Source organism: Hibiscus syriacus, unplaced genomic scaffold (genome assembly GCF_006381635.1).
Source record: "Hibiscus syriacus cultivar Baekdansim isolate YM2019G1 unplaced genomic scaffold, ASM638163v2 tig00116997_pilon, whole genome shotgun sequence".
Classification (NCBI taxonomy): domain Eukaryota; kingdom Viridiplantae; phylum Streptophyta; class Magnoliopsida; order Malvales; family Malvaceae; genus Hibiscus; species Hibiscus syriacus.
The window spans coordinates 5,958,993-5,986,961 of record NW_024063513.1 but is presented as its reverse complement, the minus strand read 5'-3'; the positions used below and the strand labels follow the sequence as shown (position 1 = coordinate 5,986,961).

The following is a 27,969-nucleotide window of genomic DNA, read 5'->3' as shown; positions in this document are numbered from 1 at the left end:
AGAGAATATGGTGTGATAAAAGTAATAGAAGATATAAGTATTTATAGGGAGGATTAGGGGGTAATTAAAGATATAGCGCGTTCTCTTTACCGCGCTATATCTCACGTGTCAGATAAACAGTTATAGCGCGGATCAGAGGACGCTCTATACCTACGTGACGCCAAATCAACATATAACACGAGACATGAAGTACTCTTTACTGCTACGAGTGTTAAATCCAGAAATATAATCTACTTGATGTAAGATAGATAAATATATCGATCATCGGGTTTTTTTTTTTTTTTAAACGCCGGCATTGGAAGGGTTTAGACTTTAGGTTGGCGTCCAGAGATACAAGTTACTGAATGTCACGTGTCGAGTAGGTCTGGGTCCTAGTCCTATATTCTTCTTCCCCAATTACAAAAAACAATCCACAAAAGAAAATTTCAAAACTTTTCAAAGTACTAGTCCTTGTTTGCTGCATCAAACCCACAAAACTAAAACACGTCCCTTGGTTTACTGCTCACTTCCCCCCCCGGCCCACCCACACACACATACAAAACCCACAATCCTCTTTTGTCTTCCTGGGAAACACAGATTGAGAGATGATGCCTCAAGCTCCGTCTTTTGGTCTCTCTCTCTTCATCTCCTCCTCTGTTCTGTAATGAAACCAAGCTAACAAAAAAAAAATAAAAAAAGTGAGAAAAATGGCTTTCAACTCTTGTTTTGTTTTTGATGCTCTTTGTTGTTTAGAAGAAAATTGGGAGGAAGAACCCAGGGAATACTACTTTGGGGAAGCAGGAGGATGTTATTACAATGATGGGATTAATAAATCAAATCATTTTCCAGCCTTGTTAGAACAAGACTTATCCTGGGAAGATGATGAACTTTCTTCTCTACTTTCAAAAGAAGAGAGAGATCAACTGTGTGATGTCCTTGAAAGCAATGGGAATCTAGCTGAGACTCGGCGTGAAGCTGTGGAATGGATGTTAAAAGTCAATGTCCACTACTCTTTCTCTGCCCTCACTGCTGTTCTTGGCGTCAACTATCTCGATAGATTCTTGTTTAGCTTCCGGTTCCAGAGTGACAAGCCATGGATGACTCAACTAGCTGCTGTAGCTTGTCTTTCTCTTGCAGCCAAAGTGGAGGAAACCCAAGTGCCTCTCCTGCTGGACTTACAAGTATATATGTTATTTCTTTTTACTTTTTTTTCATTTGGTTCCCGTTTTCTTATCGATCTGTTTAGGTGGAGGAGAGCAGGTATGTGTTTGAGCCTAAAACCATTAAAAGAATGGAGATTTTAGTGCTTTCCACACTTCAATGGAAGATGAACCCTGTTACCCCACTTTCATTTCTTGATTACATTGCAAGGAGGCTTGGATCGAAGGACTTTCTTTGTTTGGAATTCCTTAGGAGATGCGACCGCATTCTAATCTCTGCCATTTCAGGTTAGCACCAAAACCAAAAAAAGAAAAAGAAAAAAAACTTTCCTTTATCTATCAAATTGGTAATTAGAATTGAATCTACTTGAATGCACCTCATAATCTTCATTAAGAAACAAGATGCATCCTATTTTGTACATCTGTTTTCTCAGATGCCCTTGTTAAATTCATGGGCAGACTCTAGGTTTTTGTGCTACCTTCCTTCTGTAATGGCCACTGCTACAATGCTGCACGCTGTGGATTGTGTAGAACCTAATCTTAGAGTTGAATACCAAAACCAGCTGTTACTCATCCTGGGAATCGATAAGGTAATTGCTTTATATATCTTGGGTTTTCTCTGTTAGCACTAATTCTAAGCCAATGCTAAATACGGAAATTTCGTGCTGGTTCTTAAATCTCGATCCATTTTTTGAACAGGACGAGGTAGATGAATGCTGTAAGTTGATTATAGAATCAGCAACAACAAGAGCTGAAGGGAATCAATCAAACAAACGAAGGTTTAGCACCCTTCCGGGAAGCCCAAATGGCGTATTGGATGTGAAGTTTAGTTCAGATAATTCGAACGATTCCTGGGCTGTGACATCATCTTTGTCTTCTTCACCCGAGCCTCAATCCAAGAAGAGCAGAATTCAACAAGACCAGTTTCTGGAAAGGCCAAGCCATGCTCCAAACTTTCTCAGTATTCCGCGCTAAATTCCATCTTCAGTTCCTCGGTCTTTTTTACCCTTTCCTAGACTATAAATAGTCTTCGCAATAACATTGCTGTTCTTTTCTTATGATGCAAGTTAAAGCGCTCATCATCTCTGCATTTTCCTATACCAAAACTCCAACCGAGACTCATCTTTAGAACAATCTCCTTAGAGCAATCGGTGTTGAAATTTGCAAGAAGAGATGATTTACATTTTATCCGGAAGAAAGTTGTTTTGTTTTTCAGGAACATAACAATGCAGAGTCCTTGGCATTGATGCTTTGGGTCTTTTTGTTATTTTCATGAGAATAATGTAAACAAATTTCTTTAAAAAGAAATGCCACATTTATGACGTACTACGTCCAGATTGTTCTTATGTTTTACTTGAACATGATTGAAATACATAGGGAGTTGTGTGTTTATATCAGAATACATAGTATAGTTTTGTACGTGTATGTATCGAAATTCCAATGGCGAAATCAAATATGGACCAAGAGAGCGGGAGGCCGAAAGCGTACACAACATATATTTTTGTTTGCGTGTGAAGGGAGGAACAAGTTGTCGGCCACTCAGATTTTATGACAATAATTTTGGGAGGTTTGACCTCGTTGGAAGAGCTCACCTTCCTTTGAATTTAGCCCCCAACAGCTGTTAAGAGACATCATTTTTTAATCAAAACCCTAAACCATTCCTTCGAATTTATACTTGGAATTGTAGGTAATATATAAGACAATAAACCAGTTGAAGATTAGAAAAAGACGGTACGAAGCAGGTTATTATGTGCTTTCCTTCTAAACTAAAGGGGAATCATGAGTCATGATTTTGTTTTATTCTGAATTGCTTATTATACTGCAATATTCACTGCTCTCTATTTTCTTTTACCAAGTTGCTTAATCTGCTAAGCCTGACATTTATGATTAGATCTAACAATTGTTTTATGCGTTGTGAATGTGGGCTAAGTTAATAATATAAAGTTGCTGCATTTATATTTTTTGCCCATATTAACCGCATCCTCTATGTACTTATATTTTAATTATTTGTATCCATCTAACATGAATCATACCAACTGCGCCACTGTCTATGATAACTGTAGTCTTAATTCTTATATATAAAAGAATCACAATAATATGATGAAATAATACTAAATATGGTAATGAAATAAAGTACTATTTGGATGGTTTTAATGAAAATTGAAAATTAAAAAAAAAACAAATACTGATACCGTTGTCAGTGTATTTATATTTGATAAAATTAAACAAAACAAAAGCAAAGAGGAAGAAGATAAAATGTGTTTTGACAGTGTACATCTCTTGTTTTATGGACATTGTGATTTACTGATACCATTTAAATGCCCCAAAGCTCAAAGAGCTTAAAACAGAGCTGGGGAAGATTCCATGTTTAGTTGACTCTGACTTAGCATCACTCGTCTCTGCCATTTTGGACCGCCTAAAGGATTTTAGTTATTTCCGGGCCATGCATATTAGTGATACTGGTGTTAAGCCTGCACACACCACATGCATTTGTTTATTCTATTTTCCTTGCTGCTAATGAAACATAGTCTGGAGATAAAATTTAAGTATAAATGAGAGCAATGTTGTTGATGGAACTGGGAATAGAAATAAAAGGGGAAAAATGGAAATTGCTTTTTTTTTTAGACTTTGTTAATTCCAATAAGATTATTGTTCTGAGAAAAACAGAGCCTCCCAGAAATATAAAACAAAACACTTTCAATAAGGCGTAGAAAAGTCGGATTCTGACATTGATGGCCTTCACAGCACATGCAACCAACATCTACTCTTCTTATCAGTCCAGTAACAAAGGGCTGCTTTGCAATTAATATCTGCCTTTCCTTTTTTTCTTTACTATTTCATTGCTAAGTCAATAATTCACTACGTAGGTTGATTGTATTATAGAACAAACTGTTAAAGTAGACTGCTCATTCATTATTTGCAGAGAATTATTGTAAAACAAAGGTCATAATGAGTTAATACTGTATTTCGACCCTGTATGCAAAAATCATGTATCTTTAATAACAAGGAAAAGCAGATATATGTATAGAGGAAGGAGCCCTTGGGGTGAGGAATATTGATGAAGGCGGCCCACTCTATTGACCTTGATTTGGATTAGAAGCGGGGATACACGTTCCATGCGTGACTGGTTTAATTGCTTCATGAATTCTGAATCCACTGAATTGGTTTATATCATTCTTTATGTTGGAGGTGAAAGGACAGGCAAAATTGGTGAAAGAAAGTTGGTGATGGCATCTGGGAGGGAGCCAACTCCCAAGCTCAGATAATGCCACACTCTGACCACTCCATTTAATTCTTCTTGTGTGATGCATTGCACGGTGATAGAGGAGAGTAGAAGACAACAAATATATGTTATTTCTTGCCCATCCATTTACGCCAGCCCCTTATGCTTGGGTTACAAAGCTCAAACAGGAGGAGCTGTGTTGGGTTCAATACCCATTACCAAGCAATCGTACATGTTGATAGTTGCGCCTGGCCGAATCCTTTCTAGTCCATGTCATACAGATTTTCGTAATAGCCCAACCCCAATATCCTCTATCACTAAAAACGAACAATCCTCTATTACTAAAAAAGAACAATGGATAAATTAAGAATTTTCGTAATAAGTTCAGTGAAGAGCAAATTTTCTTAGACCCAAAGATGCAAACAAACAGTTATGAAACAAACCAGAAAAGAATATGGAATTTGATGGAAAAAAGAAAAAGTTCCATCACTTTGGAACTCTATGTAGCAAGCTCTACTAATAGGGTTAAGTTTTACTGGTAAAAAAAAATCTTTGTTTGGTGCAATTACAAAACGATGTTAATGCAGGAAGTTGGTTGTTAGTCCGTCGATGGTCAGTTTATTCACATTGGAAAACCACTGTTAGTACTGGAGTTAGAAGTTAAACAACTGGCCCATTTTAATCATCGAATAATAAGCTCAAGATTGATCTGGCAGCAATTGCACAAGGCTCTTTCTCAGTCTAAATGAATATTTCTTTTTTCTTGTCCTGTGTTACTACGAACACATACAAACAATTAATGACGAATCTAGAAATTAAAAGACAGTCCAAAATTTTAACACTTTTTTTCAAAAAGAAAAAATTGGTAGGTGAATTTTCTTATTTTATCCATCCTTCCTCAATACACTAAACTAAATTAAATAGTTCTTCTAAAATAATGGGTGTACAATTGCTCCCTCCTTGGGCTTAATACATATCTGCAATGGAAACAAGGCAATATTTGGAAGTTATATGGAGGACAATGTTATCAGAAGGTTAGGAACGTCCAGAGACGTGTAAAAAGTTGAGCAATTATTAAAAACGGAGTAAGAAAGGTATAAAAATTGGGGGGGGGGGGAGCGTTGTTAGTGGTTAAAGATCTGGGGATGAACCGAAGGTATGCATCTGCCCGAGTCTCACCTGGGACTGAGTGGTAAGATGTAGCCTATCTGGTTCCAGTATTAGTGCCTTAGCGTCCACGCATTTCACATTTTGGAGGCCTATATTTAATGTTGGATATATGAACGGCAAAACTACACCGTTAGCACTGACTGAAAATATAAACAGTAATTAAGAAGAACAGATTCGTAAACCGTGTCGTGGTAAGAACCACTGCCTTAGAAACGAATTCGTCTCGATGTGTGTAATCGCTGCAGTAGGCGGACCGTCCCCCGAGGTTAACACGGTCGCTCCGAATTCCGTACACCCGAAACCGGAGTGGACTGCTGGTGGTATTGCACTTCTGATCGGAAAGCACTCAGAGAGAACTCATAGAGAGAACTTTAGAAAACACTTTGTAAGTGAATTGTGAATGTTTTGGAGTAAGTTGAGAAGCTGAATATAGCTCTCTATTTATAGGCTAGAAATAGGGTTAAAATCGTCCATAAAATTTCAGGATTAAACCTCTTATTTGTAACAGATGAAACGTCTAGATGAACCTGACTCAGAAATAGTCTAGGTTCATTGTATCATTATTCAGCTGTTATAACTCCCGAAATTATATCATGTAACCCATGGAATTAAATCAAATAACTCCTGTAACTCCTGATATTAACAGCTTGTCTCCTCTGTACAAAGCTGTAAATCAGTTCTGATAAAAAATAATTCAGCTGTTATTATTTGAAATTCAAACAGTCCTCAGCAACCTATAAATATCAGTTGATATCTTTCACATTTTCCATTTGTTTCTTTCAAAGAGAAATTCCTCAAGAATTTTCTCTAAAAAGATAGTATCCGCGCGGACGTGTCAAAGACGTGTATTACCACGACCACGAGCACGAGCCGAGCCGAGACGGGACGGACGGCGGCGACGGTGCGCGAGAGCCCTCCTTGTTCTCTATCACTCAACAAGGAAGTGGAATGTCAAGCTTTAAATACCATTCCCAATAGTGTTTCCAACACTATGTGGGATTGAGCATTACCAACATTTAACTGGGCTTCTCTCACTTGCTCAATATATGGTCCCTCTCCTGATGCTAGAACCACCTAGCAACCAACATTACCAATCTTTAGCCAACTTTGTATGTTTATCAATACAAATTCACTTCAATTTTGTTTATTATTGTCCCCTCTCAATGTCCTACAAGGAATAACTCAAATTTAAAACCTAACAAACTACACGTGCCTTGTAATCTTCTAAAGCAATCTTATGAATGCAATCTTTACCTATGGTTTTAATGAATCAAAACTTATGAAGAAAAGAATCAATGCAAACAAATGGTACCTGGAATATTGGGAGCATAGGTGCGTGCAGATCAGAACGTAAATCATTGAAAAATGTCTTCAACCTACCTTCATACAATTCAGCATCTTCTTCATTGACTGTATCAGCCTCGCCTTGATACCAAAGCATTGCTCTGTAAACTCCTCCACTCTGCTGCGCCATCTGAGCCCTCTTTACCAACTGCTCATAAAGAAACTCCCCTTTCTGCCATTCGTTTATGCTAGTCCCTCCCACGGCACACGGCACCAATCCTACCGGCCCAAAATCGGGGTCCTTTGTCAGTACCGCATTAGCGAAAGACATTCCAGGTCCAATCCCATCTGTCTTCGTGGCATCAATGTCAGCATGGATTGACTCAATGGCTCCAACCCATGCCAGGTCCGCACTCAGCCTGAAGATTGAAGGGTTAGGTTGGCATTGTGGAGGAACGACACCGTCCCATGTCGGAATGCCCGTCGAAGAGACATTGGCCACGCCCGGCCATGTTGCTTTGGCCGGCCAGGATAATTACGTTTAGTTTATGATGAAGTAGATTTTGACATTGGCTGTGTAAGGCGTGAGCCAGAAGAGCCAAGACAATGAAGGAAAGCATTAGAGGCTTTGCGGCAAAGTGTGGCAAAAGGGAGGTTCATCTTTCTGCTTCTCAATCTATTTATTTCACAGGAAGCAGGACCATTTTCAAAGCAAAGATGGTTGCTTGTCTTTTAGTCTAATATTCTACGTTTGTCAGCAGTACTGGAATTTCCATTTTCTTACAAAGGCTTGTTGAAAGTAAAAAACAAAATGGCTAATTTTCGGTGAATTAATGCACCGAATTTAGCAGAAGTAGAAATCAAAATTTACTGCTGCAATTTGGTTGAAAAATTGGTATGAAAAAATTAATCATTTAGTTTTTATACTTTAGAATATTTACAATATTATTTCTTAAGTTTTAACTATAAATACCTTAACTCATTTAGTTTTAAAATCATCTCAAATCATTTTAGCTTTCTCTCAATACTAGAGAAATTAGAGAGTTTTGTTTAGAGTTATTTTTTTTTATTAAGAGAGAATTGTCATTATTTTCTCCTTGTTAGATCGAGAGAAGTTGTAATTCCTATTTTTCGATAGTGAAATTCTTCTACCTTTATCCGTGGTTTTTATCATATATTATTTAGAGGTTTTCCACGTAAAATTTGTCTATTTTTTATTTTCATTTTTATTTTTTCAAATTATTAGTTGTGATTTTGTTCTATCTAATAGTCGTATTACGTAACAATTGGTATCAAAGCCAGATTTAAATATATAATATCTACTTATTGTCTTTGTAGTTGTCACCAAAAGGTGGATCTCCCAACATAAAAAAGTAAGAAGGTATTACCCATTCTTTGAAGGTTACAGAGAACTATTCATGATAGTGAAATAGTGGGAGCTATCCGTAATAGAAGCTATGGCAACGAAATTTGATATTGAAGGTCATCTTGAGAAAAGACGGTTGTCTAGCGACTATCAGTGAAAGGCCGATAGATTTCACAGATGACAGCAAATGGAATGAGATTGACGAGAATGTTATGACAAACTTTCATCTACCATTAACAGATGAAGTATTGTTAAGCATTGAGGAAAATAAGACAACCAAAGAGATATGAGATCATCTCACTAAACTGTACAAGCCGACATCGTTGTACAATCGGAAGTTGTATACTCTTCGAATGCAGAAGTTAATGATATGGGGAAATATCTACTAATGTATAATTTTGTTTAATGAATCATACAATTCATAAAAAATGAATTGTATCACCCTTAAATACTACATAAACCGCATTCAAGGAGTAAAATATACAGTAAAAAAGTTTAGTAGTATATAAAATGGTTAGTTTAAATTCCCAGATGTTTTCGAGAGATATTTCCAACTTACTAACCATTTAACTTCACCAGTGGTGCACGTAAGGTTTGGAACAACACGTAGTTCATATTTTTGGAAGGGCAAGACAATAATACGTGTAACTTGAAGAAACATGGAAATGGTGCGTGTCAACTTGACAGCTGTATACTAATAAGTTCCATGCCTGGAAGAATCCTGTAAGGTATGTTTTGGAGGGGGGGGGGGAGGAATTAAAATTTTGAACACTTTTAAAATGTTAACATTTCATTATTTATAGATTTAAAATACTAATAATTCTATTATTTGGATACATATTTTTTAAAAACATTAATAAAATTTGATAAAATAACTATAATATAATGATATTATTATTAAAAAATAAAATAAATACACAATAATGTTATTTAATTTCTTAGAATAAGAAATATCTAATAATATAAGAAATAATTTTATATTCTGAACTGAGTTTTTCAAACAGAATTGAAAACATTATTCATCTATTTTTGTTTTGAAAATATTACTATATAAAATAAAAATTTAAATATCTCTTCACTAATAATTTTTCTTTTTAAAATTGAGTGTCCCGGTGACTGGTCAAAACTACCGTTTCAGTAAGCGATCCTTATCTCCATTCCATATATACATCCCCCTCTTTCTCTTCTTTGCTCTCCTTTCTTTAATCAAAGGAGAGGCTCCATCTCCACCATCTTTTATCAGCCCTCTTATCACTTCAAAAACAAGTTTGTAATTCTTATATTTTGTATGAGCTTTTGAATTTTTTCTTCAATTCCAATGGCATCTACGAGGAAAGACGTTGATAAGATCAAAGGCCCATGGAGTCCAGAAGAAGACGAGGCTTTGCTGCGGCTGGTTCAGATGCACGGCCCCAGAAACTGGTCTTTAATAAGCAAATCAATACCGGGTCGAACTGGGAAGTCCTGCAGGCTCCGATGGTGCAACCAGCTTTCCCCCGAGGTTGAACACCGACCCTTCACTCCTGAAGAATATGAAACCATAATCCGAGCTCATGCTCGATTGGGCAACAAATGGGCCACCATCGCACGACTCCTCAATGGCCGTACTGATAACGCCATTAAGAATCACTGGAACTCGATGCTCAAGCGAAAATGCTATTACGTGACCAGATATTTGCGCAATGGTTCGTTGCATCTGCTTAAAAGATCGGCCAGTCTTGATGTTGGTAATAATATATCGGGTCTTTACTTGAACCACGATAGTCCTTCGGGATCCGATGTGAGTGACTCAAGTTTACCAGCTGCGTCATCGGTTTACACACCGTTAGCAAGAACCGGTTCTTGGGCCACTTCTAGTCAGCATTTGGAAACGGCATCATCCTCAACTAATCCACCTACTCTACTCACCCTCTCGCTGCCCGGATCCATTCCTCGTGAGATCTCAGATCCCAGTCCCAGATCCAACCTTGTTCCTAGCCCCACAGAGGCTCCGGTACCAATACCAGCTGCTCCAGCTGTTGGTTCGGGTCCAAGTGTTCAGTCGAAGCAAATTGAGATGCAAAACGGAACGTTTCGTATGGAGCGGCAGTATTTTAGCGCTGAGTTTTTGGCAGTTATGCAAGAGATGATAAGAACAGAAGTGAGAAACTATACGTCTGGGATTGAACAAAATGGTCTTTCTTTTGCAAACTGAAGCAATCAGAAATGCTGTTGCTAAGCGTATTGGCATTAGCAAGCTCGAGTAGACGACAAGAAGAATCCTCAGAAGAATAAAAATAAAAACGTCTTCTTTTTCCTTCAGTTCTTTTGTTTTAGTCCCTTTCAATGTCGGTTTAGTTGTTTCTGTCGTAGCGTAAAGAGAAGACTGTTAGGGGAAAAAAACCTTCAAAAAGTTGAATTTCGAAAAAAAAATATAGAAAATATCCTCTAAATTTCCAAAACAACTGCTTTTGCTGATATTATATTTCCCGTTCCTCAATCAAAGATACTAAAATTTTTGAAAAAGTATGCAAAAGTTAATAATCGGTGGACGGTTAGGACACACCACAAACCATTTTTGTATGATGTATGGTGTTTTGTCATAAAGTGAAACTGAAAATGAATTTTAGTGGTGTGTTTCTGTTTGGCAGTTAGCCTAAGCGGTGCTTTTAAGATTTTAGGCATGTGACAAAATCATATTGCAGCATAAAATTATTAAAAAAAAAACTTAGAGGCATCTCTAGTAGATATTTCCACTTTATTTGTGTCATAATCGTTGCCCATGGCAGGGAAACCTATGGTTGGGGTCCTCCCTGTTACCATTTCCAAGATAATACTCTTTTCTTCACTTCACTTGGACTTTAAGTCAAACTGCTGCTATTTCGATTCCGAGTTTCTCTTTGCATCTCAATTTTACTAAAATGAAGATGTACTTGATTGACCATACATTGAATCTACTGCTTCATAAGTCTCCAAGAACGATGTTTCTTCAGGATTTTCAATAGCACTTTACTTGCGCCTGAATCCCATAAAAGTATGTAAGTTGCAAGTACATGCTAAGATTAATAATAGCAAATAAATTACCAACAATCAGTTAATTTAATGGATGAAGTATTAAATTTCTTAAGCAAGATCGGACGTTCTTTCTGCTCAATAACAGTTGATTGAGATAACATTTGTTAAATGTGATTCCATAAAATATATATCTGAAGTTATAGTTAATAATGTACAACTTTGACCATTGAAGAATGGTCAATAATTCTCAAGTTAAAACAAATCATTTACGGATTTTGACTATTGTAGAATGGTCAAGCGGCTACCTATAAGTTGATGCTTTTTTCTTTTCCAACAGTAAGCAGTTGATCATTTACGACTTTGACCATTGAAGAATATAACTCAAATGCTTCCTTACTCATTGTTTTTCCACAAGGTGAAGCAGAATCTGAACTACTTCACCCATGGTTGGTCTTGCATCTTTGTCTTCCTGCACACATTGGAGTGCCACTTTAACCAAGACTGACATTTCAGCCTCGTTGAATTTCCCCTCCAATGTTGGGTCTACAATCATTCCCATCCATGTTTCTGTTATATCAGTCAGCAGTCCTTGGCAATTGAGAGCTGTTTGCGAAGTCGTGAGATTTGCAGTATTCTAATAAATTGAGTTTGGGGACAAGAACATCTGGGTGCATTTACTCATAGGCGGCTTAGGAAATGTATTCAAGCTGTCCAGTTCCTGGGTTTATATCAAATCAAATTAGTATAACAAACTGGCCACTTCCACTGTCTTGGCGGTATTTGAATAAAAAAACAGAATTTAATTTAAAATAGTTGTTGCTTGTAATTTAAAGAAGAATAAATAATTCATTGCAAACCTAAATTATTGAGGTCAGATCCTGATCCTCAACGCATCAAAGTCTAATTCGAGGAAAACTTCTTCATTCTCCAACAAATTGTATTGATTTCACGAAGTTCAAAAGTTTACGATTAATAAATTAATATCTTATTGCTGTGCTACTCTTGAAAAATATAATATATATATAATTTAAACCTGGGAAATTATATTTTTCCTTTACAAATATCACTGCATGTATTTAACGAAGAAGACTATCTGGATTAAAATTTATAATTTTTTATTTATTATTTGACAATAGACGTTAAATACTCTATGTTCCATTCACATCTTCCATGTAACCTCTGGTTCCTCTTAACTTTGATATTTTTGAATTCCTGATATCAGTTGAACTAAATTTGCCCAACTCATTCAGTTCTGCAATTCTGCTATTGTTGGCGGTGGATCTTCCAACTTCCCATCCCAAAAGGCAGGGGCTTGGCCAATAAATACTGGAAACCTCAGGACCTTTATATGATAGAATAAGAACGTTATCAGAATCGAAGTAAAGATTAAAATCAAACCCGAAGACTAATTGTTTCGGCTTCTTGACGAGACAAGCTTGGCGTGCGTTTTGAGTTGTTGGAGCGGAGGCGAAGTATCTGTGGGTGAATCAAAGCTTTGCCAAAGTGTTGTGCCCTTCGAATCATGCAGGATCAGATTGCCGGTGTTTTAAATGTGCAGGTGACATATAAAACACTGTATCGGTGGTCCAAACACTGGTACGTCCACCATAGGGAAAAATAAGATTACCGTGTTTGGTTAACGAAAGCTTCGAGTGTCTACCATTGATGGGGTAATCACTGTTTGCCATCCAGACGACGGTGCAATTGTCTCTGCAACATGGTTTGTTCGGCGAAATGGAAAAGAAGTAAGCGTTGGGGCCAACGGGGTGAAACCCGACGCTGAAATTTCCATCTGGTGAATTTAAAACATCTCCTTCGGTATCCACTGTCAATGAATTGATGACCCTTCAAGTAGATGATCATTGGAGGAAGAAGAAAATGAGTAGAGTCGAATCAATGATACTAAGAGTAAGATAATTGGCCTGGCCATGAGTTATGTGAGGAAAAAACCAAGACAGCGAATGGGAAGGTCCAATGAAAACTTAATCTGAGATTCATCTGAGTAACTCAGAATAGATAAGATGTGAATGAATAAACTTCTCACTGGATGGAGACACGAGGAAAATTAAGAAGAAGAAAAATTGTAATTAGATAAATCCAGCAGCTTTTTAGTTATAAAACACATGCAATGTAAAGCCATGGAGAGAATAAAGATTGGTTGATAGTCATGAAAATCCGAGAACAAAGATTAACGGAATATTGCAGTACTTCACACATGATCAATGGGTGGACGGCGACAGGAGGGTTACTGTTCACGATGACGATGATAGACAAAGATGACCAGCGACAATTGGTAATAGGATTGAAATAAGAGATTTTAACTTTTTAGAGTTCTTTTTATAATTTCAATACAAAATTTGGGGGTGGTTTATAAGGAAATTAAGTTTTTTAATTTTTTTCTTTTAAAAAATGATATTTTTATTTATAAAAAATCTAAAATTAAAAAAATATAGTAATAGATACTTAAAAATATAACTGATAAATTGTTAAACACCTATTTTTAATAAAAAAAAAATTCTTTAGACAATAAAATATTTTTCGAGACATGATTTGAACACTTATTTTTTATTAAGCCTTTAAAAAATCACTCTTTAGTTTAGGTAATTCTTATAACCAAGTTGCTAAACTTATATATCTATAAACCAAAGGGTTTCTAAAGCTTTTGGGACTATTTTACCAAAGCCCTTTTCCAATCTGAACATTAGTTACTCCCCATCACACACACACAACAATATTAAATTCTCTATTCCTAAACATAAATCCCTATTTAAAAATATTCTATAAATAAATAAATACAAAGGCTGAAAAGAAAGGAGCTGCGTTGAGAATATAAGATGGGGTCCAACCCCAATTTGTGGGCGTAGTGCAGTTGGTAAGGCCGCGTGGAATGTGGGATTAGACTATGTTTTGCTCAATGTACTCAGAAGCTGGAATCCAAAAGGGAAATACTAGCCAACCAACAACGACAAGCACAAAGCTCCTGACGGAGCTTATCCTACAAATATATAGATACAATCTGTTCCTAGAAAGGCAAATTCAGTGACAGACAAGCCCCTCTCATGTTTCGGTAACCTTTTTTCTGAAGCCTAAGGAAAAGCATTGATGGAAGGTAGAAGAAACTTCCAACCACTCATTGGTGTATGTACAAATGGTTTGGAAGAAGTTTCTGCATCAGTTTTCATGTTTATTGGAGCTTGTTTCAACATCTCCTGCACCATAGTATCTCGAGAGAAATAAGGTATTCTGATTCTTCTGCAAGAACCTGCAATGAGAAGACATACATCTTCATGCATCAGCACTCAGCAGAGATTGATGATAATGAAATATCATGTGCCTTAAAAAGGCATAATTGTGAGGTGGTGGGATGGGGTTGGGAGGTCCAAGGAGATGGGTAGTGGAATTTGAGTTGTCTGAAGAGTTAAATGACCATCAAAACAAAAATATAATGTGAGTTCGCACTTGAGAAAGTCGACTAATTTTTTCTGCAACTCCAATAATGTCTCCTGTTCAATGTCTGCACGCATCAATAACTCGGGCAACTTCACTGTGAACAAAAGAAAGTAAATTCAGAATGAACTTCACGATATAAAATTCATTGCAAGGAAAATTCATTAATCTTGGGAGCAGCATTAATCAAACATTCAATGAAATACCAGGAAGAAGCTGTAATAATTGCAACACACATGCATGCCACGTCTAGACATAGCAAAAGATTACAGGATAAACCCAGAACGGTTCGTTAAAGGCTAGTTTCGTTATTAGATAACAGTGTGTAATACTATATTGTGCTATGACTAGTGGATAGTTTGCTTGAATGGAACTATTAGTGGTTGATGTTATGTAAGAATTTTATGTATTAACAGCTTATCAAAAAAATGATGCATTCAATCCTGAAAATTTTGATAGAATTTAGTACATTCTCAAATGTCATCTGAAAATTGTTAAGACTCCGGAAGAACTGTCCTGGTTGCTTTCTAAGCTTCAACTCAAACTACAAAAGGATTATCAGAGTAAGGAAAGATCTCGATTAGCAAGTAAAATTCCTCCCTATATGTAACAATTACAGAGCATATGGGATACACATACCAAATAGACGCAATAGATGTTCGGCCCCATATAGTATGGATGGACAGATATCCTCTGTAATAGTATTCCGATATTGCTTACGCTCACTTTTGTACAAAAGTATCACAGCTAATGCTTTGTTGAAGTAAGCACGTATCCCTTTAAAAATTTCTCTAACTGAATCAAATACCCTACATGTATTACATTTTCATGCCAACTATTAGAAAACTACACATATCAAGCCAAGAATATAGAAATGGAAGGTTGGTAAAACAATTATCTATAAAACTTCGAAGGCATTAATTAGGATTGAAGATTCAAGCACTTCACTTACAACTGAAAGGCACCTAATGGATCAATAATTTTGAGAGGCAGAATTAAAGAACCTAAAATCAGAAGATAGCTCATTCCAAATACCAAACCTTAAAACCACCTTTTTATTTTCTCATTTCAATTCCTTTCCTACCTTCCAAGTGGATACTTCTGCAATTATTGTTCTTCCATTACAAGCTAAAAACTAGCAAACCTAGTATAAACTATGCATAAATGCAAAAAATTGTGCCAATAATCCTGATCCGTTGCTTTCCTTGCACCTTTCACAGCTTCAGCAATTCAAGGTACATTTTAAGTCATGGAGGTCTTTCGATCCATCAGGTCACTAACAGTTGTTTGACAATATGTAGTGCCAAGGAGTTAAACAAAGCAGGTTCTCCATCTAGCTGACCGCTACAGGAGCTGGCCATGCTCATATGAGATGAATGTTGCAGGTTATAGAATAACAATGAGACAAAAAGGGAGGGGACAACTTACATGTTATCCTTCTTATGTCGATAATCAAGATACATCTTCAATATGTCTTCCACATTTGGTGTACATGGAAGTACAATAAGCTGTAAAATAAGATGACAATCAATTCTGACCATCTATATTGACATTTGACAGGGAAGTCTTAAAATGAAACAAATGGAATACTGCATTCAAATTCAAATCTGAGGATATACTGACCTTTCCCAAATGAGTAATAAATTCACAATCGTTAATTAGTTGCTTCTTCAGAGTGAGTGGAATTTGGATGTTCACAAGCTTTTCTGAACTATCTGAAGGTACAGACTCCTTATCCTAACAGTTGAGAACAGTTAAGCAATCAATTAGACTAAATTGAACATGAAATCCACATAACAGAAGTTCAAAATCCATACTCTTTGCTTTTAAACCAAGGATGTCTTTAGCTGATTTACTAGAAATATATTTTCACAATGAATTCCAATAAACTAAATTTCTAACCAAATGAACCAATTGAAGAAGCATTGAAAATGCGAAGGCAATGATATCCAAAACCATGGGAATATCTTGCAAATAGCATCTTTCTTTTGCTTTCTGCCCCTACTACCTGCAAAGATAAACATATCTTAATTCTTGAACCCCAAAAAAGAGTGTAACAAAATAGTCCTTTTCATATTTTTTACAAACAATAAAACACCAAAATCAACCTTTGGGATTCCTCAGATACACACGAGCTCTTCCTCTCCTTGAAGTTCGAAATTCACCCTTCTTTTCTTCCTTCAGTTTCTTGAATGTTAAGTGCTACCTGTTTTTGCAGATTCTCTTTTGTAAATTTCATTAACCTATCCACACCTACCCATTCATCCCAGCTGTGAAAACCAAACATGGCATCAACAATCCAATTTTTTTTCTTCAAAATGTACATATAATTTCAAAGAGAAGTTACTTCTTTTTCCACCCCTATGAAACAGAGAAACAAATTAATAAATAAAGAATCAAGTTTCAATCAATTTTAGGTGAAAAAAAAAAAAGAGAAGAGAGATTAAATGGAATTTTTCAAGATAATGAACGAAATAATGCCAGCCGTTACTCCTTTTCTCGAATTTTAAAACCTGGCAAGTAAAACGATGAGAGAAGTGGTTTTAAAGGAGAATGGGAAGAAAAGAGCTTAAGATCTTCCTTTTATTTAGTTACTTTAGCCAATTATAAGAAGCAACAATGGTATACGAGGACTTTCTCGTCTTCTCTGAAAAGACAGGTATCGTATCGGTTACGGAATTCCTCATCAGTTTCGGTTGCGGAGTCGGTCTTGGTGGCGGTATCGTCAGATTCGGTGGCGGAATCGTCATCGGTCCAGGAGATGTTTGAACTTCCCATTAGGTAGCGGGAAGGGATTTCGGTTCGCGGGTTTCAGTTATGGGGTTTTATTTTATCGGTTAGCGAAATCTTGTTTTCCTCATGATCGGATTTCGCTGTGGAATATATAAGGCCGGTAAGGGATATGGCATAGTAGTAAATTCATTAGAACCCAGTCTATTTTCTTCTAAAGACATTTTTACTAGCTTTTCGTAACTTGTAGGCCATTCATATAAAGCCACGTGGCACATTGAAGTTACACATAGTTCGTTGTCCCAATTCTAAGTATGGGCTTTAAAGACCCAAAAGAATTTTTACCTTTGTTTTTTAATAAATGTGATGTAATTGTCCAAAACAAAGTTTGCTGCTAACTTCACACATAGTCTCTGAAAAAATAGGTGATCCCTCGTCTCGACCAATTGGGCACCTATCATCCCGAATACCAAGTCACCACCAGACCAATCTGTCCTTTGTTAGAACTCTGTCATGAAGAGCAAACTAGACAACCAACGAATATTTTGGAATGTGCAAAGGATATTGTAGTGATATCGGCCAACTCAGCCTTTCAGAACCTTCCCTTATCTCTTGTCATACTTAACAAAAAACTTGGCACCTCGAGTCCATTAACCCGTCACAGGATTGATGAACTTGGCAACCAACGACCTCTGTGTCTGCAATTTCCTCCAAAACCAGCTACAATTGATCATAACATCCATGGTCATAAATCGTCTCCCCTTCAACATGTAAGCTTCAACCCAATCATATACTAGAATGCAAACCAAATTTCAACTAATACATGCTCCTCGTCCACTAATAAGCCCCTGAATGTTTGATTGGTATACATATTAGTTTTAATTGATTAGACATAAGTTTTCTCGTGTCCGAAATTTATTCTGTTGTTAAAAAGTAGCATCCCCTAACGCATATTCAATAATATGTCCATTTTGAATAGAGGTGTTATAGTGGCTTCATTAATCAATTCCTTTGAGAAGTATTGAAAAAAAAAACATTTTATAAATCATGTTCTATGTATATGTGGGGTTGTTTGGAAAGTATGGTAACGATGGTGTAGAGTGTGGAAAGTGAATTTAGTGATCCCTTGGAATGTAAAACAGTTATTAGAGGTTTGGTTCACTCAACGAGTCAGGAAAAAATTTCGGTTTCTGTGGAAACTGGGTTTCTTTGGACTGATTTGGGTTATTTGCCGATGTAGAAATAAAATCAGATTCCGGAATTGTGTTCTCAGTGGAGGAAATTTTTACTAAAGTTTTAATTCAGGTGAGGATATGGGCGAGTCTCCTATGGTCGTCGTTAATTTCCTATGTGCAAGACTTTGTTAGGAGCCCGGAATCTTTCGTGATCATTTGAAGTTTAGGTAGTAGTGTGGTCTGAGTTCCCTGGTTGTCATATGTAAAGTTTGGCTTATGCAGAATCGGATTTTGTTCTGTTAGGTGCTATGGTATTGCTTTGGAATGTTTTGTTACTATCCTTGTATGCAGGTCTTAGTAGCGTGTATGGGCTGGGGTAGGGGTAATGTGGTTTGATTATTTACCATTTGATGCCCGTGTTTTTAGTGCTTGTGTATGTTGTATTGATTGTTATTGAATGTATCCTTGTACTACCTCAAGGTTCACTCTTTTTCCTCTAAATAGGTATAGAGAGGTTTTTTTAATGAGATCCTTAGGTAGTTTACTTTGTAATATCCGTTCAATACAAAGTACCCCATTTAAAAAAAAACATTTTATGCCGATTGATTCATTAAGCAAGGATGGACCGGGGACGGTGGGTGGTCGTCCCCTCTAAAATTTTCAAATTCTTATATATTTTAGATATTTTCTTTGTATATTGTATTAAATATCTGTTTTCACTCACTTAAAAATTTATAAATTTACTCGTAATATAAAATTTGGTGTTCGCCCCTGATTAAGGTAAATGCAATTGCAGCCGTATATTGATGGACAATTCCCGAATGACAATAAAGGGTTATCTGTGCACAGTTCAAGCTTGGTCCCATATAATTTGCAAAGTTTTCATGCAAGTTTCCACATGAAAGATTCAATTGGAAGATGTCATGCATTGCACAAGGCAAAATAGAGTACATAGCATAATAAAAAGGTAAAGGTTTATTTCATGAAAAAACTAATACTTGATTTAACAATAATTATCATACCTAAACTCTCAAAATGAATTACCACAGCAGCATTAATAGCTATAAAATTGAACAGAATAATTAAAGAACAACAAGTACTTAAGATTTTGTTATAGTAGAAAAGCTCTAAGATGTTAGACCGATTGTAGGCTATCCCGCTATTCATAAGACGCTAAGCTTAATGTCCACCGCCACTGGAACTTGGACCTGATTTGGTGACGGCGTCAACGAATGCATTACCTTGTCCTCCGGAGCTTGGACCTGAATTGGTGACAGCATCAACGAATGCATTACCTTGTCTTCCGGAGCTTGGACCCGAGTTGGTGACAGCGTCAACGAATGCATGGCCTTTTCCGCCGGAACTTGGACCTGAGTTGGTGACAGCATCAACGAATGCATTACCTTGTCCTCCGGAGCTTGGACCCGAGTTGGTGACTGCAACAACGAGTGCATGGCCTTGTCCTCTGGAACTGGAAACCGAGTTGTTGACAGCATCAACGAATGCATGGCCTTTTCCACCGGAACTTGGACCTGAGTTGGTGACAGCATCAACGAATGCATGGCCTTTTCCACCGGAACTTGGACCTGAGTTGGTGAAAGCATCAACGAATGCATGGCCTTTTCCGCCGGAGCTTGGACCCGAGTTGGTGACCACATCAACGAATGCATTACCATGTCCTCTGGAAGTTGGGCCTGAGTTGGTGACAGAGTCAACGAATGCATGGCCTTTTCCACTGGAACTTGGACCACCGGTCTTGATTCCTTCAATGGCAAGGTTCAAATCATCCAACAAAACCTTCCCTTTGGACATAGAGCTGCCTGAGCCAGGCACTGCATCATTGAGAGGACGAGCCCCGGAGGAGAAAATAAATGAAGCAAGAAGAAGGGAAACAAAGGTGAAAGACCTGGCCATTAAGAACTTGTGATGATTTGATAGGTTGGGTAGGCTTGGAATTTGTTTTAGTAGCTAAGAGAGGTAAAAAAATGGTCGCTGATTGCCAAATTCTGTGTAATTTGCTTGAAACAAAAGAGTTGCATGCAGATGCCTATATATACTAATCCATCCATGCAGCGTCAAAACAGTAGCTTGTAAGCTGATATCAGTTCGTTCGTCAGAGCTTCAGATCTTAGTTTGACCGAACTAAAACAAGGGGCGTGGCCCATTTAGGACACGTGACAGATTTCAAGGGGATAACTAGCCACCAACCTACCTTTTGATTAAGCGAGGAATGAGGTCATAAGCCAATCAAAATTACAAAAAAGTTAATGAATAGGAAGTTTGATATCGTTGCTACTTATGTCACCTGTCATCATCACACTTGCCTGGAAAATGCATGTGTTTGAATCAAAATCAAAATTAGTAGTAAAACAAGACTTTTTTCCTTTCTTTCATTCTGCCAATGGCTTTTCCAGAATTACTGAATTATCCCCAGCCCGTTAAAAAAATGAATTGAAAATCAACAGTGGAATCCATGTCATAATTCACGTACCGGAACTTTCTAATCGGAACTCAGCACGAATGTTTTTGGTGATGCAAGCTGACATAATACGAATTCAAATTTATTTGGCATGGACAAGGTCGCTCTTGTCTCTGTTTCTGTCGCAAAATTTTAGAAATGACGAAGCAGAGTCAATAAGGACGGGCATATAGACTCCCAGCCAACTGGATGCTTACTTCTCAGCGATCAATTGAAACTCGGAAGATCATAATTGAACTCAGTCTGAGTCATGAACCCTACAAGTAAGAGCAGTTAGCATATGGCTAACAACAACTAACCACCCGGTTGACCATGAGAACTTGAAAATTACAGAATTCAGACAAGTGAATTCATGTTGTAGGTTAAATCTTCAAAGTTAGGTTATCTATTACTGCTTCATGTTAGTGTTAAACTGTCTTTCTCACAGTAGTGCAGTATTGGTATTTGAAAGTTCATGTGGTCAAGCATTCCGCCATTGTTGAAGCAATATCATAACTGGAAACTAGATTTTCAAAAGCCAAAGCATCAGTCTAAATTGTGATAATTAAGCACGTTTATCCTGTGTTTACTGAAAAAGGAAGGTTTGCTTTAATGGTTAGAAACCATAACAAAACTAAATTGAAGTGGGTTTGGACTTGTATGAAACATTCTCTTCACTATTGAATTTGTTAATATTTTAAACTCAACATTTAATAATTAAAACAAGAGAATAAATATGAAAAAAATTGACATAATATAAACAAATACTGATATCAAAATCTATATAAAACAATTTATTAAAGATTATATGAATATATATTAGGTTAAAAAATTATGACAAATATCAACACAAAACACGAGATACGAAATGAGGTTTATTTTGATATTTCTTTTATAATAACATAATAGTATGACATACACCATAAAATAGTTAAAATGTGATATGATAAAAAAAATGAATATGCCACTTGTAACTTTTTTAATGAAAAGAAGGCATAAGCCATTGCATCAAGAAGAAACTATTTGGTCATGGGACCATGGCCATTACATCAAGAAAAAGTTATTCGGCCATGGGGGACCATGGACATTTATAGAGAGGAAAAATTATTAGATGGTCCAGGCCTACCACATCATTCGTGACCTCAACCATTAATATTTTTTCATTCTATTTTTTTAAGGTGGATCTTTACCTAAATCCTACGTGTAAATAAAGAACAAGCAGTTATTTGGAAATTATTTTAAAATTTGTGGCTCTCGTTCACTGAGACTAAAGATAATGTGGTGAGTCGGACCATAAAATAATCTCTCCTATAGAGAGTGTTTTGTAAGTAATCCGGCGCAACATTATAATTGAAGAGGGCATCCGAAGAGGAAGAAGAGGCCTTAGCGAGTCTGTCAGCAGCTTCGTTTGCCTCACATCGGATGAGAATAACATCAACCAACCAAACTTTGTTATGAACAAATACTAATATCAAAATCTATAAATAGCTCGAATGAGGCAAAAAGCCTGCTTGAATCTTAAGAGGATAACAGCTTGTGAACATCGACATTGTCAGTTTGGATCGTGATTTTATCAAACCATTGTACCAAGCAAGTTCTAGACCTTCATAAACAGTAAACGTCCCAAAGTTCATCCTGAAGAACAAATGTGAGTCTAAGTTGCCTGTTCTATCCCTGGATGAAGCTTCCGTTGTGGTCTCGGAAAATACCACCAGCTGCGCCAAAGTTGCTGAAAGGAGAGACAGCACCATCGGTGTTCAGGCCAATCCAACGTTGCCATTGTATGAGCTCCATTCTTGCAGTCCTTTTCGACAGAATCGGCTTGGTGTTAAAGTGGAAACAACTTGCCTCGGTAGTGCACATTTTGAGAAGGAGGTAATTTGAGATGGAGTCATGACAGAAAATAAAAGAATTACGACGCTTCCATATTTTCCAAATAGCTGAAGCAAAGAGGATATTCCAGGGGGTGTCATGAAGGGGGCTGACCTGGTTTTGATTTATATTGTAGGTGATCCAATCGCAAAGCAAAAGATCATTTGCATGACCATGCAGTTGATGGAGGAAGGATGCCCAGAATTTAGAAGTGACCGAGCAATCGCGAAGGATATGAAGCGCCGTTTCAAAAGGAATCCACACATCGGACAGGAGGGGTCATGGGATAGACCCCGATTGTATCTCATATCGTTTGTTAATAGCTTGTTATGAATAGCGAGTCAAATAAAGCATTGTATTCATCCCGGGACAGCAAGCTTCCATATTAAGGACCATTTGGGTGGCTTTGATTCCAACGATCCTTTGCTATCTCTTTACAGGCAATTTTGACGGAAAAATTCCTGTTTTGATGGAACTTGGTGAACTGCAAGCCAGCTATGGAAATGAGGGAGAGCAGCAGGCTGTAATAAGTGGTGAAGAAGAGGCCAATTCCAATCCCTATTTTTCTAAAGCTGCATTTTGAACTAAGAAGTCTTCATCAATGTGTAAGTTGGGTAATTTTGGAGACCCAAATTGAAAGTTTAGAAATTTTGGATGTGGATTGGAAATTATGTAAAGTTGATGGGTGTTATGTGAAATAAAATTCTGAAAATTTATATTAGAATGCTAATATTAAGTTTAAAGGTGATTTGGATCAAGTTTCAAGTTTCCTAAAGTTTTAGGATTAAATTATGAATAAGAAAAATTATGGGTTTTATTCGACAATTATGCAAGTTTGGAAGAATTGGAGAAATTTAAATATTGAAGGACTTAGAGTGTGATATTTAGATTATTTAAGTGAGTAGTTATGTTTAATATCGAACAAGCATAGACTAAATTTTTACAATTTAAGCTACTACATTTTGCTTATGTTATTATATTACTAACATGTGCTTTGAAATGTTTGTGTGTTGTAAATTTTATATTGTTTAAATACTCAACGCAAGCGTGACTGAAGCGAATCCAAGGTTAAGGAAAAAGTAATTGAGTAAGGATATCGAAGTAAGGGTTAGTTAGCGATGCATTAAGGTGAGTGCATTCTTAATTATTTTAATGTTTTGAAATGAATCGAATATGATTTTATTATAATGTGTTTATTTTATAATATTTTTTGAAATGGTTTAAGAATGATTCGGGTATAACTGCCCAATCGCTCTGAATTATGTTATGGATATTTGTGAATTAAAATTTATATTGGTTTTGATTACAAAACCCTTTGTATGTGCATTGAGAGTTAGTGGTACGATTGTCATACCATGAGATTGAGTGATTCAGTATTTTTGTACTATGAGTGCATTATGGTACCTTCATGTACATCTATCTTGCACTATTTTTGCATTATGGTACTAAGGGTGCTGTAACATCCTCAATACCGGGTTAGTGACCAAATTATAAAGTTTCAGAAATTGGTGATTAAAGTAGGATAATTGAATAGTGCAATGATTTATTGGAAATATGATGAAGGTTATTCAGTAATTATTAGGAAATAAAGGGTAAATTGGTCATTTGACCAGAAAGATTTTTATCTTTCTTTTAAGGGTTATAAAACACGTGGGATATGAGATAATTATCCAGAGTCTTCTTCTCCAGCTTTTTCTTCTCCCCGTAAGCCTTATTTAAAGGTGAGTTTAATTTAAGCTGTTTAATTCTTGGATTTATAAGTTGATTTTGATTCTTGGAGTATTATATAAGCTTAAGGAAAGCTTATATAAGCTTAAAACATCAAGAAGAGAGAATGAGAAAGGAATTTCTATTAAAAGATTAGAAATGAACTTTTGATATAGAAAGGTTTTTGAAATTCTAAGGATGAATTTGACTTGTCAATGGTTAAATTAAGAGATTTGGAGTGATAGAATTGGATTTAGAACATATAGAAAATTTGGTATGATTCTTGAATCTCATAAAGAAGATAGGATTTTGAGGTTAAAGATGATTTGCATGGATATAAGTTGGTTCAAGTTATAGTAGTTGAGTTTAATGTCAAAATAGGGGCTTAAAATAGAAGAATTAAGGGAAGAGTTGATGATTTACGTGCTAAAATGTCAGTTCTGGGCAATGTGCATCGATGCACATTCATTGTGCACCGATGCATCGATGATAAATACCAGAAATTGTTTAAGGTGCATCGATGCACATGCAGTGCATCGATGCATGAATTTAAATAGAAAACATCGAATAGGATTTATGCATCGATGCATAAGGAGTGCATCGATGCATCCCCATTAAATACAAACATCGAATATGATTTATGCATCGATGCATGGTGTAGTGCATCGATGCATACCTTCATTAAAAGATGAAATTGGCTTTTCTTTGAGACTAAGGAGTGATAGTTTCGAATATATCAATCAGTATACTGATAAGTATTAATGTATTATTATGTAGATATAGAATGAAAGCTTGTTCCGGAACAAACTAAGGATTAGGATTGATTCAAACAACGAGGCCCAGGTGAGTGCATATTCAATAGTATATGATGTGCGATGGGAATAAGACTTGCGATGAGTCTATTTCCTGAAGTGTTACACATGAATGCATGATTAAAGGCATGAATTGAATATGCATGTATGTATGCTTGATTATATGGATTGATCTGTTCTTTTATGTGTTAAGTGAGAAAGTATAAGTAATTACATAAGAAAGGTTATGAATTATATGAGATATAAACTATGTGATCATAGTAAAATATAATTATTATTATATGATAAGTGAAATAAGCTGGATAATATTGATCTATAGGATGAAGTGAGAATAGTACACTAACTAGGAGATTTGAACATAAATGATAAGATGAACATATAAGATAAGCTAGATGGGAAAGATTCATATGTTTAAATAAAACTATAACACATGAGTTGTATGATAGAAATTTATGAAGTTATATGAGAAGATTATATGAGTTATATGAAATTGAATTAAGTAAACAAATTAGATTATATATATATATATATATATAAAGAAATAATAGAAGTGAGATGTGTTTATAAGTCTGCCCTAGATGAATATGAATATGAATTATAAGAGTGCTATATGATTTATATTAGGATAAATCTTGAGAATATATATTTATATAGATGGATATGAAATGAAATGAGTTATATGAATACATAATTATGTGATGAAATGGTGGATTACCTGAACATGTGAATATATATATATGTCTAAGAGAAGGCATAAGATTAAGATATAAGCAATGTGACTATAAGTATATATGTGCTCTAAGTGATATGACTTATAGGTATTTCTATTATAATGTTACATAATATGTTATGTATGTTAAATGAATTATGTGAGGGTATAAGAAATGATATGAAATATATATGTGAAAAAAAGTATATGTTATGAGATAAGACCTATGACTATAAGCTACATGAAAGTGTTCTAGGTGTTTCGATATATTATATGAAGTATATGATCTTATGTGAACAAGATATGATAAGTATGTTTACATGAATAAAGGTGATTGGGTGAGAAATGATAGAAATTATATGAAAACATGACATATGTGACATGTGAATTATATAGAAATGATCTACGTGTAAGTGAACTACGTGACTATGTGATAATATGAAAAGAAGCTATGTGATACGTGATATGTGAAAGTGAATTACACGTTTATGTGAATATTGAAATGAAATAAATGATAACGCCCATGTTATGTGTCATGAGAGCTAGGGGTATAGTTGGCATGCCAAGAGTCGAGGGTCTACGCGGTCCTTCGGGACATATATATATATTCTTTGGAACATGTGTGAAGTCTGGTGAGACACATATATGATCCCTAGCATATGTATATGATTCTTAAGGAATTCTATGTGGTCCTTATGGACATTATTATATGGCACTACGGTGCAATTCTACGCGGCACTTCGGTGCAATTATACGAGCTGTGGTGACAGCATTAGTGCACAACCTCTATAGACTCACATATCGATAGTTCTCACATACGTACATGGGCTAATCCAGAGATATGAACAAATATAAGTTAGTGGTATGATAAATGCTATAGAAATGATATGATGTTGTGTGTGTATAGTGTTTGATTGAAAAAGTATGTGATTATATGATAAACTGTTAATGATGAATTATGTGTATGTATGTATTTACTACAATTAATCTGATATAATTTTATACGATATGAAAAATGCATGGAATTGCTATAACATGATAGAACAGAACATGCATGTATCGATATATGTTTTAAAGTGCATTATAAGTTGTTATGCCTCACTAAGTCTTCGGCTTAGCGTGTGATTGTTTCACACGTAGGTTTCGAGAAGGGTAAAGAGTGATGCGGAGCAAGACAGGTCAGTTTTCCTTACCAAAAGATCAGATCAGAAATATTTGACAAAGTATGTATTTGGTTATGTATAAAGTGTTGGCATGTAATAAGTCATTAAGTACAAGCACTCTGATAAAGTCTGTATTTTGTTTTAAATAAAGTTTTAAATTTCCCGGGATTTTTCTTAAGAGTCAAGGTTTGAAAAGTCAATGTGACACTTCGGACTCGTATCCGGGTCGGATACGGGTTGGGGGTGTTACAGGTGCGTTTTGTTTTAGCGTTACGACTACGTTCAGTTTTGGCAGTTACGACTGTATCATGTGCACACACTAATTTTGACTCGTGTACCTAGTATTATCAATTATGTACATTAGGTTATCTGTTAAATATTCTGAAATATACATGAATGACTGATTCATTGAAAGTGAATATTTCTTTGAATGATTTTATCTGTGAATATGTATATAAGATTTCTAAAATGATATTTTTAGGTTTATGATGAAAGAAATGAATTATTCAATATATTATTGTGTTCTTATATCTTTATATAAGACATTTTCCGTAAGAAATATTTATTTATTCAGTTTATGCTAATTTGAATGATTTATTTTTAATAATGCATCACTAAGTTATTACTTAGCGTATGAATATTTCATGCGCAGGTACAGAAAAATATCAATTAGTGGATTAAGCAGCATAATGGACATCACTTTTTGAGGATTGCACTTGT

The 27,969-nt window shown here is 35.9% G+C and overlaps 3 protein-coding genes and 1 pseudogene across 3 annotated transcripts; 2 read left to right on the top strand and 2 right to left on the bottom strand.

Moving 5' to 3' along the window:
- Window positions 1-547: 547 nt before the first annotated feature.
- Window positions 548-2,458, top strand: LOC120194146 (cyclin-D3-2-like). Its single transcript, XM_039196536.1, has 4 exons — window positions 548-1,160; window positions 1,226-1,427; window positions 1,599-1,729; window positions 1,839-2,458. Exons 1-4 carry the CDS (start codon window positions 687-689, stop codon window positions 2,112-2,114), a joined length of 1,083 nt encoding a protein of 360 aa, XP_039052467.1. The 5' UTR covers window positions 548-686; the 3' UTR covers window positions 2,115-2,458.
- Window positions 2,459-5,493: 3,035 nt separating this feature from the next.
- LOC120194510 lies at window positions 5,494-7,541 on the bottom strand (annotated as a pseudogene).
- Window positions 7,542-9,373: 1,832 nt separating this feature from the next.
- Window positions 9,374-10,518, top strand: LOC120193891 (transcription factor MYB73-like). The gene has a single exon (XM_039196314.1). It carries the CDS (start codon window positions 9,501-9,503, stop codon window positions 10,374-10,376), a length of 876 nt encoding a protein of 291 aa, XP_039052245.1. The 5' UTR covers window positions 9,374-9,500; the 3' UTR covers window positions 10,377-10,518.
- A 3,668-nt stretch (window positions 10,519-14,186) lies between these two features.
- On the bottom strand, window positions 14,187-21,245 carry LOC120194141 (protein MRG1-like). Its single transcript, XM_039196531.1, has 6 exons — window positions 21,226-21,245; window positions 16,247-16,351; window positions 16,052-16,131; window positions 15,263-15,432; window positions 14,636-14,720; window positions 14,187-14,438 (listed from the first exon to the last, which is right to left on the bottom strand). The coding sequence occupies exons 1-6, from the start codon at window positions 21,235-21,237 to the stop codon at window positions 14,348-14,350; spliced, it is 543 nt and encodes a 180-aa protein (XP_039052462.1). The 5' UTR covers window positions 21,238-21,245; the 3' UTR covers window positions 14,187-14,347.
- Between the last annotated feature and the right edge of the window lie 6,724 nt (window positions 21,246-27,969).

What these genes read in the sequence shown, in the direction of transcription:
- LOC120194146 (XM_039196536.1), top strand. Translation starts at nt 687, where the DNA reads ATGGCTTTCAACTCTTGTTTTGTTTTTGATGCTCTTTGTTGTTTAGAA. An exon ending in CTCTCCTGCTGGACTTACAA is followed by an intron (nt 1,161 to 1,225) that starts GTATATATGTTA and finishes CGATCTGTTTAG; the next exon opens with GTGGAGGAGAGCAGGTATGT. An exon ending in TCATCCTGGGAATCGATAAG is followed by an intron (nt 1,730 to 1,838) that starts GTAATTGCTTTA and finishes TTTTTTGAACAG; the next exon opens with GACGAGGTAGATGAATGCTG.
- LOC120193891 (XM_039196314.1), top strand. Translation starts at nt 9,501, where the DNA reads ATGGCATCTACGAGGAAAGACGTTGATAAGATCAAAGGCCCATGGAGT.
- LOC120194141 (XM_039196531.1), bottom strand. An exon ending in TTATTACTCATTTGGGAAAG is followed by an intron (nt 16,132 to 16,246) that starts GTCAGTATATCC and finishes CTTATTTTACAG; the next exon opens with CTTATTGTACTTCCATGTAC. An exon ending in AAATTAGTCGACTTTCTCAA is followed by an intron (nt 14,439 to 14,635) that starts GTGCGAACTCAC and finishes TTCTCATTGCAG; the next exon opens with GTTCTTGCAGAAGAATCAGA.